The 15,457-nt window shown below is 46.2% G+C and overlaps 1 protein-coding gene across 1 annotated transcript; it reads right to left on the reverse strand.

The window, feature by feature from the left end:
- Positions 1 to 7,113: 7,113 nt before the first annotated feature.
- LOC142563158 (arylsulfatase B-like) lies at positions 7,114 to 15,155 on the reverse strand. Its single transcript, XM_075673702.1, has 6 exons — positions 14,952 to 15,155; positions 14,291 to 14,417; positions 12,759 to 13,049; positions 10,916 to 11,153; positions 9,532 to 9,754; positions 7,114 to 7,412 (listed from the first exon to the last, which is right to left on the reverse strand). The coding sequence occupies exons 1-6, from the start codon at positions 15,054 to 15,056 to the stop codon at positions 7,287 to 7,289; spliced, it is 1,110 nt and encodes a 369-aa protein (XP_075529817.1). The 5' UTR covers positions 15,057 to 15,155; the 3' UTR covers positions 7,114 to 7,286.
- Between the last annotated feature and the right edge of the window lie 302 nt (positions 15,156 to 15,457).

Consider the following 15,457-nt stretch of genomic DNA (forward strand, 5'->3'; position numbering starts at 1 on the left):
AGCCGTCGGGCAGGGAGCTTATATGCACTTTCGATTTCGCGACGAGTTGTTGCGAAAACGGAAAAAACAAACGAAACCAAAAAAGAAGAACTTGACGTCTACGACACGCGTTTTGTTTTGTGCTCGGTTGGTATAAAACCCCTTTCCTTCTACTAACACCCTTGTATACTCACCACTAACTCTCTAAAGTACGTGTTTGTTCCCAAGGGGAAGTCGAGGGGGACAGGTGCGAGTGGAGGGTTCCGTAGCGTCGAGTCACGAGATTTAGGAGGCTCGCAAGAAAGAGTTGCGTCACAAGCAGATGCCCCTTTCAAGTGCCAGAGGTGATTCCCCGAGCGTCGGCTGCCAAGGCATACCTTCTCTAACCTTTTGACTTCTCAAAAGTATTAGATTTGTCAATGCAGAATTTTTTTTATTGAGGGTGCGCAATATTTCGATTCTTCCAGTCTTCTCCGCTCCTAGAGATGCTTCACATGTGGCAGGAGTTGAGACACTGGCATTTGCCGGTGTTTAGGCTGCATGCCGTTTGTGACAGCGTTTACAGCCAGTTTATTGTGCAACTTAAGCCGTTGGTGTCATTCTGCGAGAACGAAGGCACGATGGGGCGTTTTTTTTGCGTGCAACCGTTTTTTCGACGTAAATTTGCAATGCTGCGTGCACTGTATCTTGTCTATAGAGATTGAGTGCTTCGCTTGCTGCATGTGCGGTTGTGTTCTGCGAGGTGCGTCATCTCAGCGACGCACATGAAGATCGACTCTTTTCAGTTAAGCAAGCTGCAACGTCGGTTAGCTGTTTCGCTTTCGTCAGCGTGTACAGGTGCGTGCTCGCAGGATTTCGTACGAAACTCCGGTAAGCGTGTTGCGACTTACTGTGAAAACGCGACTTCATAGCTTTTCTCGTGGTGCTCTCAGCCGGAATCTGTGGGCAGGGGTGGTCAGGAAACGCTGGCAGAAGACGACAGATTATTTAAAAACAAATCGCGTGCTATGCCGATGGCCGTGCGGTGCTTCTCAGCGTACCTAGAATGTGGCAGCTGGCTCTTAGAGCGTGATCACGAAGCAAAAGGAAATATTGTGACGCGGAATTTTAAGTAGACGACCAGTTTTGTTGGAATCCAAATGAAGGCGACCATATAGTGATAACATTGCAGGAAGACGGAAACATAGCCGGTTGTTGCAAATTAGTTCTGCGGAATACCCCAAGGAGGAGGAAGCGTCATCAAAAGGAAAAGTTCTCATCCATGCAAATGCGGCACAAATCTACAAAGGAAACCCATACAGGTTTCTGAGAAAGAAAATTTTGCCATTGAGACCCAAATTCAAATCCCTGATCCGGCATTCGAACCCTGGACCAAGGCCTTTCCGGGGTGTTAGCTCTACCATCTGAGCCAATCAGGAGTCTATCAGAGCGCAGCGTGGGGGCAAATCAATTGACAATGCGAAGCACAGCGACATTGAATATGGCATATCAGTTCTGAGGAATTTCGGAAGGTGGCAGAAGCGTCATGATAGGGAAATGGTTTCATTTCTAGGTTCCTGCTATGTTCGGGTGGATGATTTTCCCTTTACGTAGTCGGTTCTTGTTGATGATAGCATGACATATATTCATATGCCACGTTTTTTTAGACTCTTCGCGCAAGAAATGTTCCACTCGGAGCGCGCGTGGCAACAATGCTCACCTGCTGCCATGCCAGAAATCTAGCACTTGAAGCCAACATCGCTGCCGCAGCTTTGGCATTGCCAGGTGGTATGGTCGAGGTCAAGGGATGGGTGCCCAGCCGTGGCAGCCGTATTTCGGTGAGAGTGAAATGTGAGAGTATTCCTGGACTTCTATTTAAGTGCACGTTAAAGAACGCGTTATGCCCGAGGGGTTCGGACGCCCGTTTGCTAAAGTTCCCGCCGAGGTTCGCGATCAAGGCAGCGTTGCACACGCCGGCTTTGAGCGTCGGGCTTGCGTTGCTGTAGCGCTCAGCTGGCAGATACTTGATGCCGACTCGAAGGTGCCCAATCAGCGAGGTGGATCGTAGTCGTAGCGAGGTGGATCGTAGTCCCGGCTCGAAGGCGGCTGTTCATGCCACGTCCCACATGTTGGCTGCGGGAGCCAGGAGGTCGCTTGCGGGGCGCCGGGTGCGGCTGGAAGCAGGCTGGAAACAAGTCAGTGGGGGAGTATGGCATAGGGTCTAGAAATAGCAGGGGAGAGCTATTAGTAGAGTTTGCAGAACGGAATAATATCCGGATAATGAATACCTTCTTTCGCAAGCGGGATAGCCGAAAGTGGATATGGAGGAGCCCAATGGCGAGACTAGAAATGAAATAGACCTCAAACTATGCGCTAACCCTGGCATCATACACGATGTGGACGTGCTCAGTAAGGTGCGCCGCAGTGACCATAGGATGACAAGAACTCGAATTAGCCTAGTCTTGAGAAGGGAACGGAAGAAACTGATACATAAGAAACCGATCAATGAGTTAGCGGTAAGAGGGGAAATAGAGGAATTCCGGATCAAACTACGAAACAGGTATTCGGCTTTAACTCAGGAAGACGACCTTAGTGTTGAAACAATGAACGACATTCTTATGGGCATTATTAAGGAGTGGGCAATAGAAGTCGGTGGTAAATTCGTTAGACAGTATCCCAGTAAGCTATCGCAGGAGACACAATATCTGATTAAGAAACGCCAATGTTTGAAAGCCTCTAACGCTACAGGTAGAATAGAACTGGCAGAACTTTCGAAGTTAATCAACAAGCGTAAGATAGCTGACATAAGGAAGTATAATAGGGATAGAATTTAACATGGCTCTCAGGAACGGAGGAAGCCTAAAAGAGGTGAAGAAGAAACTAGGAATAGGGAAGAATCAGATGTATGCGTTAAGAGACAAAGAGACAATACCATTACTAATATGGATGAGATATTTCCAGTGGCTGAGGAGTTCTATAGAGATTTATACAGTGCCAGTAACACCCACGAAGATAATGGAAGAGAGAATAGTCTAGAGGAATTTGACATCCCACAAGTAACGCCGGAAGAAGTAAAGAAAGCCTTGGGAGCTATGCAAAGGGGGAAGGCAGCTGTGGAGGATCAGGTAACAGCAGATTTGTTGAAGGAAGGTGGGCAGATTGTTCTAGAAAAAACTGGCCACCCTGTATACGCAATGGCTCATGACTTCGAGCGTACCGGAATCTTGGAAGAACGCCAACATAATCCCAATCCATACGAAAGGGGACGCCAAAGACTTGAAAAATTATAGACGGATTAGCTTACTGTCCGCTGCCTACAAAGTATTTACTAAAGTAATCGCAAATAGAATCAGGAACACCTTAGATTTCTGTCAACCAAACGACCAGGCAGGATTTCGTAAAGGCTACTGAATAATAGACCATATTCACACTATCAATCAGGTGATAGAGAAATGTGCAGAATATAACCAACCCTTATATATAGCTTTGATTGATTACGAGACAGCGTTTGATTCAGTCGAAACCTGAGCAGTCATGGTTGCATTACAGATTCAGGGTGTAGACGAGCCGTATGTAAAAATACCGAAAGATAGCTATAGCGGTTCCACAGCCACCGTAGTCCTCCATAAAGAAAGCAACAAAATTCCAATAAAGAAAGGCGTCTGGCAGAGAGATACGACCTCTCCAATGCTATTCACAGCGTGTTTACAGGATGTATTCAGAGACCTGGATTGGTAAGAATTGGGGATAAGAGTTAATGGAGAATACCTTAGTAACGCGATTCGCTGATGATATTGCCTTTCTTAGTAACTCAGGGGACCAATTACAATGCATGCTCACTGACGTGGAGAGGCAATGCAGAGAGGTGGGTCTATGAATTAATGTGCAGAAAACTATTGTTTAACAGTCTCGGAAGAGAACAGCAGTTTACGATAGGTAGCGAGGTTCTGGAAGTGGAAAGGGAATACATCTAGCTAGGGCAGGTAGTGACCGCGGATCCGGATCGTGAGACTGAAATAATAAGAACAAGAATGGGCTGGGGTGCGTTTGGCAGGCATTCGCAGATCATATACAGCAAGTTGCTATTATCCCTCAAGGCAAAAGTGTATAACGGCTGTGTCTTACCAGTACTCACGTACGGGGCAGAAACCTGGAGGCTTACGAAAACGGTTCTAATTAAATTGAGGACGACACAACGAGCTGTGGAAAGAAGAATGATGGGTGTAACGTTAAGGGATAAGAACAAAGCAGATTGGGTGAGCGAACAAACGCGAGGTAATGACATCTTAGTTGAAATCAAGAAAAAGAAATGGGCATGGGCAGGACATGTAATGAGCAGGGAAGATAACTGATGGTCATTAAGGGTTACGGACTGGATTCTAAGGGAAGGAAAGTGTAGCAGGGGGCGGCAGAAAGTTAGGTGGGTGGATGAGATTAAGAAATTTGCAGGGACAACACGGCCACCATTAGCACATGGTGGGGTAGTTGGAGAAGAGAGAGAGAAGTGGTTCTTTTGGGAAAGGAGGAAAGGCTGGCACTATATATATTCTGCAACCCATGCGGGAGCACGGCTCAGCGCCAGCAGGGTCGGGGAGATGGGATTAAAAGAAAGCGAGGGTAGGAGGGAGAAAGGTAGAGGGTCGTCCCAGCAGCCCGAGGTGGTGGGATGGCCGTTAGGCCATCCACCACCTGGGAGAGGTAGAGGGGAGTATGGAAGAGGCCTTTGCCCAGCAGTGGGCGTAATCAGGCTTATGATGATGATGAGGATAAAGAACCCCGGGTGATCAAACCTAATCCAGTGCACACCTCCCTCTGCCACTAGCCAACACCAAGTAGCTCTCTCACATGATCGCCATGTGTTGACGGCGATTGCGGCTTCCACACTATGGAACATCCTACCCACAACGGGGGACCGACAAAGAAACGTGTCCCCGTCTTGGTTACGGTGATGGTGCTTTCCATAAAATGATACTTATCCACAACCAGGGTTAGGTCTAGAAGGTGGTGGAAACAACTTTATTAAAATTCTGCTCAGGCAAGGCCTGGCCGGCCTGAGTCCTAGGATGGCCTCTCACGAGGAGACGCCCTTTCGGCCCAGGCGACGAGGGCTTACCATTGTCTTTGATCTGCCGTTCTCGGCAGCTCTTTTCCACGTCTCTTATGTGGGAGCTGGCAGGAGAACCTAGGTAAGCGCTCGCATCCCCAAAGAATGCGATTTTGGGTAGGCAGTGTTTGATTTGTGCAGTTTGGACTTATTCGGTTCCCCAGCACAAGTAGGCTGGTCATAATTACCAAGGTTTAATATAAATAAGGAGAAATGAAAAAGAAAATAGAAGCTGATAGAGAGAACATCGGGTAGCACGGGTGGGCGTGTGAGAAACTGCTTTTTCTCAAAGTCTGAGTGAACGGTAAACGTAGCTTCCACGGATTATCATTATTGTGTAAACTGTGGACTGTCCTTAAGGGAACACTGCTGCTCAACTATGGCCATTTACTTTTTTCCCAAGGGCAGTGAATTTAGTTATCAACAAGACTTTCTTTTTCGGATTTAGTGTCTTGTAAGCAGCCTACGTTCATATTACGAATTGTAGCCCCTCCTTATGTAATGAACTCGGGGCGGCCTTCAAGGATGAAATAAATGAAATGGAATGAAATGTCCAGTGACTCTTGAAACCCGTTTAAGACTTCTAAACAGATAGGCGCAATGGTTGATAGGCAGCAGAGCAAAATGAGCGAATGGTCGTAGGAATCGCCCAGCTTAAACCACCTGTAGGACAGACGCGGCTCTCTAAACATTTCGACTTCGCACGCATACACGATAAACAATCAGCAGCAACGATAGGTCGACCATGCACATTATGGAGGGCGTGCAAGTCAACGCAACGCAAGACAGCGAATCAACGCAAGACAGCGAATCAACGCAAGGCAGCGAACAAAGCGTGGCATAAGTTGTTGATGCGCAAGCCTTTTAACCGACAATTGCCACACAACACACTACCGGCCTCGATAACCGCTACAGCACGACGGGGTGTGACGCTGATGGTGGTGTTTTAAGTGAGCGCTATATGCCGCTCATTCGTGCCTTCGCAGAATCGAGAGCTCTCGTACTCTGTCTGTCGTCAGGATCAGTTTCTTATCAATCTGCACTCCCCAAGCCCCGTCGGCCTATTATCTTCCCCCACTCTTTCGGCCAAACGAAACCGCGCGCACTGCTATAGGTTGTGCCCTACTTTGTATTCAAGCCAGCGAAGCCCGATTCTCCGGCGCGGCCGTACGCGCGCTTGCGGGAGCGGAATTCCTTGGACAGAGAAGGCGCGCGCGGCGAAATCTAACGAACGTGCCTGGCCGACGGCGAGTTGGCAGGCCCGAGTGGCGAGGCCGGGAAGTGCCTTCGGCTGGGGCATCGAGTGGAGAGCGCCAGATACGGGAGCAGCGAAAACAAAATGGTTCTCGTGGAAACAACTTCCTCGATTGCGCCTGCTTCTCCTTGCACGTGCGCGGCGCGCGTGCATCGAGCAGCGGGTGATGGAAACGAGAGCGAGGGGGACCGCGGGAGGGAGGGGGGGGGGGAAATCGGTGACGTCTCGCGCGTGACTTCCCCGAACTTCACGCGATTCGGTGGTGGAGGAGGGGCAAACAGGTAGGAAGCATGAACGACGTGGGCATGTTGTGTAATTGACGCCACAATAACAAGAGAGAGAGTGTGTGTGTAAGTGAAAGAGTGAGTCAAAGGACGATAAGCATGCGACCTATCGTGCACGAAGTAGGCTTTTTGTTTCTTCTTGGTAAAGGTGTGTGCGTTTAATGGGGGGGGGGCGGGTGCGCGCACCGAGTTCTCGTGACGTAGTCGTCAAACCCACAGCGCGTTCTGCTCTCCCCGTGTTTACGACTTTCTTTACATGCAAATATCATTTCGTTTCAGTGTAGTGACCGACGTCTGTGTTTCAAACGAAGAAAAATACACGAGCCAGCTATATTATGAGCTGCTTCAAGAAGCGATATATGCGATTAGTTAAGAGTCTTGTCGTGTGTAAAGGCTTACCCGCGTTTTATCTTAAGTCATCTGTTGGAGTTTTGAAATGTTCCGTAGTAAATATGGCCTTCTTTTATGCAGAATCTATAATTCATTTTGTATGCATATCTTTATGGTATGCTTGCAGCAGATGTCTGTTTTGGGAACAAACGCCGTTATTGCTATAAAAAATGCCTCTGAAGTGCTAACTGTCGAACACTAATTCGAAGATGAATGTATCTTGCCGTTTGTCTTCATGTATTAAAGGCCATGTTTATTTACCTAGTTCATTAAGATGAATATCGAGTGTTTAGAATTACATAAATGGTGCCCATGTATAATTGAAGTTTCTAGGGTCGGCCTTTCTTGTGGCCGGCTGGTTGATGGGAGGAACCATCTTCTTTTTGTACTGCTTCATCCTCAACTGCAGGAAATCTATAATCTGTGAAAGAACAAAGAAACGACTTGGTATGGATTTCGAGAGCGCCTTTAGTACAATGACGAGTGATAACGTTCGAGTAGTGAAAACATTTGAGCAGAGAAATTTATTGATCTATGCGGGCTTGTTGGTCGCTCGAATTAAGAGGCAAGTTTTTCAGTGCGACAAGATGGAACCGAGAAGTTGACTGAACAGACGCTGGCACATAAAATTATCCTTTCTAACATCGTTTAGCTTTCGTAAATGTTCGCATTTCGAAAGTGTAATTTACTTTGCTTTTTTACTATGTTTATTTGCAAGATCCTTGGACAATTGCCCAAGTTCGCTATAAGCCACTCGAGTTGAAAGGCCACGTCGAACAACAACAACAACAGCAACAACAACAACAACAACAAAACAACAACAACAACAACACCAACAACAACAACAAGAAAACTTTTGTGGCCCATCTTGCAAGAGTTAAAGAGCCTATAAGTATGATTCGAAAGGTAAAAAACTCAGTGCCCTTCCACTTTGAAGGAGGATTACCAGCGAGGCTGTGTACGCGGGCCCCTTAATGGTCGTTGTACTTTATTCAACTAGCCATCTGAAAATATCGGTCACGGCCCTTCATCGTTTTTTGTAGGTTGTTGAACTCAAACTTCACGCACTATTTTGTTTGTCACTTTACCGCTTTACCTACACCATTATTGAACTAATGATTGTTGTACCTTTTGTTATGATAACGGATAATTCGGTCCATCTTATTTGTATATTTTTGTACGTTCTTTTACTGCTCATGTTGCATTTATTGGAATAAGGTGTACTCATCTAATACCTTGAACATTAACACCATGCATTGCGATTAGGTTTCTTTTGGATCTGTACTTACAATATGTCTGAGATTGTTATTTGGTTTATTATGCGCAATTTTTATTCATTTTTTGCCTTAAATGCAACATCACGTTGCTGTATTTGCCTGTCCCTGCCATTTGTACTGACTGGGTCGTGGTCATAGTAAAGCCCATGTGGCGGCTTTTTTACCATTTCCCTCAGCATCCCGAATGTTGGCGTAAACTATGATTTAATTTGATTTGAACTGCATCTCCGCCGCAGGTCGCCCCTACATTGCACTATCTTTGGAATCGGCCCATGTATGGGGAGTGCTTAACGCCTGCGTAACTTCCACCACGGGTCGGCCAGGCATTGCGCCATCTTCATGATTTTTTCTACACGCGGACACGGTAGTGAGGAAAGTGGCCCTTAACAGCTTCGCTGTAAAATGAAAGGGAGAGGAGGGTGCCTAGAAGTTCGTTGTAATTGAGAAAGTCATAAGTACAGCATTTCTTGCCAGGTGGCCGAACGGCCGACACCGCGATGGCACTGTCTGGGAATTTGGAGATCCAAGGGATATAGATATGTTTGAATATTTATGAAGGTTGGACAAAGACACGTGGAGTCGCACTCTGTCAGCTTGTTGTTTCGGTCCAGCGATTTCGCTGCCCCAAACACCTAATAATTGAATCTTTTTACCGTGCATTTCTTAAACCACGTGCTAGGTGAGGGCTGCTGCAAACCCTTGAGTTCTAAACATGTGAAAATGACAATTCGCTTCTGAAATTGAAGGTGATGTTACTGAACAATTGAAACGGTGTGAAATGGCCCATTATGTGGCCTGCACATGCTGGCTGATCATATTGTGGATGCGCCATCAAGGAACAGACAGGCTTGTTCAGATGGCCAAGAGCCTGTTCGGCCTACCTCCTCGTATCAGCAGGCTTTGTAAAGGAAAAACCAGTAATTCTAAGGTAAACTATTTTAACGCATTGTTATAGCTATAGAGGCATGGATGTGTTCTCACAGTGCTATGCGAGAAATAGAGTAGAAAGGAGAGAGGAGAGAAAACGCTGCTCCTGTGGCAGTGTCTTCGGTTCTCCCGGAGTTACCACAATTGGTGAATCAAACCTGTCCTCAACCTTGTGGGACCTGCAGGTGAAGTTTGTGTACGCCTGCGAACTTGTTGTCGCGTGACTAGCTTAGCGTTTCTGGGTCTTACCAGAAACAGGCGGTAGCAACGGCAGCACCGAACCAGTTTTGCTCAATACTCTGCCGTTGACGTTATTAGTAACATTGGGGAACTTACATCTGGGTGCTCCTTGGCGATGTTGTCACGCTCGCACGGGTCAGAGTCAATGTTGAACAGGCAGGGCTGCCGCATGGGCTGGCATGCTGTGCCATTGTTGTGGCCGCACACGACGAATAGCTCGTCAGGACGCTGTGTTGGCATAGCGCGGCCCATTGCTCGGATGGTACGCGCGGCCGAGCACTTGAAATTGAACCGCGCAGCCGAGTGGAAGAATTGAGATCTGCGTGCATGTCAGATATTGGACATACTTTTAGAGCTAATACATTACTCGAAAGGTAATATTACTGGGCAGGCAATCAAAGGAATCAAGTTATGGGCAGATAAACAAATTTATGAGGAGTAAAGCCAGAATAAGAGCAAGGCACATGCGGTGCTGTGCAGGCCAAGTTGCAGATAACTGGCCGATTGGACTTCCTTTTATCTGAGTTCCTTCATTGGTATGAAAACAGAGGGAGGGCCGGTAAACAAATATTAACAATTGATGAGAACAGAAAATTTAAATGCATAGTATGCGCTTGTTTGACGCAGGAGAGTGCTAGTTGAATGTCCACGATGGAAGCAAATGCCCTCTGTTAAGATGCACTAAAACCACTGGTACTGATGATGCTGAGATGGATCACTTGAAATAAATAAAACAACCAAAGCAGGAGGGCTGAACGTGCTCTCTCGGCTGCTGTAAATTAAAATCGGGAAACACGTTTTTTTTAAATGCGCCTGCGAAGGAGAACGGATTTTGCCATCAGAGGCTGCCACGAGGTTTCCAGTCTTTCGCTGGTGTACTTCTCTGTCAGTTCACCACTGTTAGGTACGCAAGCTTTCCTAGACCTATTGTGTAGCCTTTAATAGCACAGGCACCCGAACACAAGTGCGCGTTACGAAGTAAGCTACCTGTGACATTTTAATATGTGATTTGAACCACGCGTTGCCAAGTTTTGTGGCGGAGAAACTAAGCACGTTATGAATATTTCGGATGATGCCAGGAAACGCAGCCGCCCATATTTTAGCGCGAAACGACCGCTTTATTCCTAGACATTGTAAGTTTATAAAAGAGATAGTAGGAACAGTATGGTGGAAATAGTTTCGTGCTTGTCAAGATAGAGCGATACGTATCACCTTCATGAACACTTGAGATAAAAGGGAGGTTTCTAAAATAGTAGAAATATCTTTGGCGCAGAGTTAAGAGGACAGAAATAAACAACTTTTCTGAGCAAGACATTTATGCTCAAATCTGTTATTTTGTGACTACTGTACGGGCAGCTATATCCTAAATGCATGGGTCCTGCAAAGGCGCGCGGCTTCCGCCCAATGATGTATGCAAAAATGAAAGCAGGGTTGAAAAGTTCGTGTTTTCTTTATCTATAAATGCATGTACGCTTGTTACCGCATTCGGTTCATGTTGACTGGTTGGCCTCCCGGTTCCGCGGGCCGGTACCACCCGTCGTAACGCCCCCTGGCCAGTGAGCCCTGGACCAGCTTGTACCCATGGTATCGGAGAGCCGACATGTTCCACACCGGGTCGATATTGAGCAGAATCTCGCTTCGTGGCGATACGTTGTCCGCGATAAGCGTGTCCCACATGTTGAGGCCGTCGATCTCACCAAGGTCGTCCACTTTACCTCCTGCGAGGAAGCGGTTTCGGCACCACTCGATTCTAGGTTAATGGCTTCGTTAGGGACGCGTGAACCTCTTAACTACAGCAGCTGTGAAGTAACGATGAGCGGCACGAGCACTCGGGTCAGCAAACAATCAAAAATAAAATCGCACTGACAAAACACTTGGTTCTTAGAAAATTTTCGATATTCACGAGTGCCAGTATTTCGAACAATTCTTGCGTATGAACGGCTTGGGAATCCAGGCCTGTTCGTCGTCATTTTTTTAATGTTGAAAACGATTTGAGGCTGGGTGCCCTTCTACTGATTCACGGAAGACCTTTGTTTCAAGAAAGATTTAGGATTTACCGTGGTGTTTATAGACCTCCCGGTGAGATGACCTTTGGCATTGCGGTGGCTTTGTGCTTGTTTTTAAGGTCGCCAATTATTATTATATTTTCACTTAACAAATTATGCAGATTAGGTTTTTGGATACGTCTTCATTGAACAGACGCTACATCTAAAAGTACATTGGCTAAATTTCTGTATTTATTCAGGCGCACGCACTGTTCTATATGTCACTGCGCTTCACAAAGACGGCTCAATAGACAGAGCTTCACCTTCTGTCACCGTTCTGTACTTTAAAGTGATAAAAATGAATTGGATCACAAACTAAGGGCCAGCGACCTACACCCGCCGACTTTTGCAAGAGAAAAAAAGGTACCTAGCGTAGCGTTTCAGCATCAGTCTCACAGTAATGTTGCAGTGTAATGTCGCGGGCTCGATAGCCAACCACGGCAGCCGCATTTCGATGAAGGCGAAACAAGAAAATTTATTTATTTATTTATTTACATACACAGAAGCCCAATATATGGCTATAGCAGGACTGGAAACATTATACGTTACTATACATTACACATTAAAAACACAGATGTACAGAAAAAGATGAATTATCAAAAAGAGCTTTACATGTTAGTGAAGTGATTACCAGTGGTAGCTATAAAATGTTCTAGTGGTAGTGAACGAATGTTACCGGGTAGAGAATTCGAAAGCTCTATTGTACATGAAAAAAAAAACTGTACTTGAATATGTTAGTACGGGCATAAATAGGTGTTATGTTGAATGCGTGGGAGCTATGTGTACAGCTTGCGTTAGTAAATGTGATATAGTGACAATAAGAAAGACCAGAGGTGGAGCCTTGTACTAAGATTTAAGTTCAAGTCACAGAACCCTAGACAGTCAAAATTCATTCGGGTCCCTCGACAACGGCATTCCTCACAGCCACAGTGGTGCTTTGCGGTGTTAAACCCCTATAATTATTATCACGAAGAAAAAAAAACATAATGCGCATGCTCATACAGTTATGTGGCAGCCTCGACTTGTGCGGTACGGCTAAATTTCAACTTCAACAAAGGGTGCTCCTTTTTTTCCAAGTTTTTTGATGCCAAGCATAATTTTCTAACATTTATCTACAGAACACGCTGTTTCACCCTCTCTGCTACCCGCAAGTGAGAAGCAAGCCTTCAGCTTCGACGTGGTCAGTGCTGCTGCTGAACTTTTCCCGACATGCATTCAGACCAAAATTACATTCGCAGATAAGAATTACCGAGTTGCTGACGTGTTTGTCATGCATACCTGCAGCGGCGTAAAGAGTGGGCAGCCAGTCAGTTATGTGCATGAGTTGGTGGGCCACATGAGGTCGTTTGATGAATGTGCTCCAGACGAAGGCCACCCCTCGAACGCCTCCTTCCCAAAGTGTGCCCTTCGTGCCACGAAGCGGCCAGTTGGAGCCCGCACTGTTGTCGATACCTCCTGCAGCAGCTCCGTTGTCCGTGGTCACCACAAGGATGGTGTCTTTGATGGCGTTGGTGAAGAGCAGCGCCTTCATTATCTCGCCGATGCTGTCGTCTAGCGCCGACACCATCGCTGTCGTTTCATGCACAAAGGGTACCGCTGTAAGTGTGCAATGCGTGTAATATATGCATGCTACAATTCTGCTTGTACTGATGTGTGACCCTATGCAGTTCACAACAGGTAGTGACTTGTTCCGTAGAAGTGTGGTTGAACTGAACAGTCGTTGTGTCGCTTTCACTTTTCTCCATTCTTGTGCCCTGTACGTATATAAGCAGAATGTTGATAAATAGGTTTCTTTAAACAGAATTTGTTATCGAAGGTACAAGTATAAATTTATTGATATTACAGATAAGATTTTATTGTGATTAGCATTCTTAGGGTACTTCGTGCATTTTCCGGAGGATGCCTACATATACCTATATAACCGTTTTTCCGCCAACCTGGATCGCTGAGTAGTCCTTGGTCGAATGGGTAGCGCATCGGGCTGCTGTGCGGAGGGAACAGTGTTCGAACCCAACCGTCGGACTAACTCGGGTCACTAAGTATGCGGCACTGGGCACCTATGCGCCGCTTTTCAGTGAACCTCTCTGACCGGCGAGATGGGCCATTGGAAATGGGACACCGGGCTTGTTGCACCGGGCATGTACCAGTATTCAACGTTACTCTTTGACGCCCAATTGGAGCACTCAATGTCTGCACTTGGTGTGCGCTGCTCTTCAACGAATCGTTTTAATAACAACTTGCGACCCTGGGCATGTGCCAGTATGTGGGCGCCGCTCATCAGTGTACCTCTTTGACGTTGAATTGAGTGATTATATATGTGCAACGGGGTGTGTGCTGTTTTACAATTACAAAAATATTCCGTTAAATTTTAATGATGCTTGGCAGAATCAAACCCACGATACACGCGGGAATTACGGCGGGGTCACTAGATGGCGCAGCATGCTCAGTGAGAAGTTAGAGAAAGCTGGAAGGCGGCAAAACATAGCTTTCGATTCTTGGCCAATCCCTCACTGTTGGTATGTGCCACGGCCACTTAGGACAACAACAATGACGTTAACAATGCGGTGTGTCGCTACATTGATTCAATGCTAACAGCCGTTAACCTAATCGCAAAATGTAATCGCGTAAACGTTTCCTCTCTAAAGAAATACGCATTCAAACTGAATTTTTGTTAATACTGAGTTGTTTGGTAATTTTGTAATAGTGTACTACCTCGTGTATCTACGCACACGCGAAAGGACGATCGTTGATTCAGATAGACAAACTCTCGTAGCGAATTATAGAAGGGCAATACTCTTGATTCTACAGACCTGCATACGCTCTTCGCTTCGGATTTAGTATGTGACTGTGCTTGAGTAGATCTTCATCCGGAGCTTCTAGAAGAGAGTACGTATTTCCCACGTGCACAGCGGAGTAGCACAGGTACAGAAAGATGGGCTGTGTGGGAAAGTAAAAAAAAAGGAAAAGCATGTAATTCGATGCTACAATGCATAAACACTCCTAAAAAGTAAATTTGTTTTAAGAGGTAATTTTCCTGTTTACTATAATTTTTCTGTAATAACCATAATTGCCTCTGGACCGTAGGTGTTACCACATGCAGTAATAACTGCCTAAGCTGATATTACTGCTTAATAATGTAAAATAAGATGAGCAGTCGTATCCTGAAGATGCAACTGTGTATTCCTAAATGTCTCGAACTATAACACTTTCTTTGCATGCGACGCTCGACTCCTGAAAAGACAATTGTATATACCTGGAAACCATTAACGCTAGATCTTTCTTGAATCGTGGCATTGCAGCGTTCTACACTTGAGTACTAAGGCGCTCGTCGTAATAAAGATGTGTGACTTCTGTAACTGGGCAGCAGTCGCAGCATTTCTTTTTTGTAACCACTTGTGCAGAAACTCTTGAAATAATTGTGAATGAGGCATTGCGAATGGAACAGCATTGTCCTGCGGGAGATAGACGTACCCTGTTCTGGTTTCTTTTCTTGAGGACTTCGATAGCCTTCTCGGTGAACAGACTGGTGGCATATTTACCGGATGACTCCTGGTCTGGATTCATGTTGTCCCACATGTCAAGGCCCCATCCTGTCCACGTGTCATTGTCTGTGCTGAACAGCTGTCATGAAGGTGAGACTCGTCAAATCGTTCTTTTTTTCCCAGCTGCACTACTTCATGGTTGCATCGCTTGAAATAGGTTGCTCTGGGCCAGCAAAGATATCTGGGTGAGAGCTCTGACGAAAATGCGGTGACGTTGAAAGTGATAACGAAAGCGCACGGCCGTTGCTAATCCCCAACCACGCTGAAGAAGCTAGGTTTAGCGCTGCCTGGATTGAATTCGGTGTGTCTAGCTCTTGACCCAGTACTAGGCCTGGTTCTCTTGAGCGTGAGTGCACACGTTACTGCATTCCAGTGCTGTGGTTTTCTGTGGTGTTGGTGGTATTCTCAGAACTATCTAAAACGTAGAGAACGAAT

This window comes from Dermacentor variabilis, chromosome 11, assembly GCF_050947875.1.
Source record: "Dermacentor variabilis isolate Ectoservices chromosome 11, ASM5094787v1, whole genome shotgun sequence".
NCBI classification, from domain to species: domain Eukaryota; kingdom Metazoa; phylum Arthropoda; class Arachnida; order Ixodida; family Ixodidae; genus Dermacentor; species Dermacentor variabilis.

Excerpts from the sequence above, each read along its gene's own strand:
- LOC142563158 (XM_075673702.1), bottom strand. The coding sequence starts at position 15,056 with ATGTGGGACAACATGAATCCAGACCAGGAGTCATCCGGTAAATATGCC. Across the intron at positions 14,418-14,951 it reads AGAAAAGAAACCAGAACAGG|CCCATCTTTCTGTACCTGTG; the intron begins GTACGTCTATCT and ends TTTCCCACACAG. Across the intron at positions 13,050-14,290 it reads GAAGCGAAGAGCGTATGCAG|CGATGGTGTCGGCGCTAGAC; the intron begins GTCTGTAGAATC and ends ATGAAACGACAG.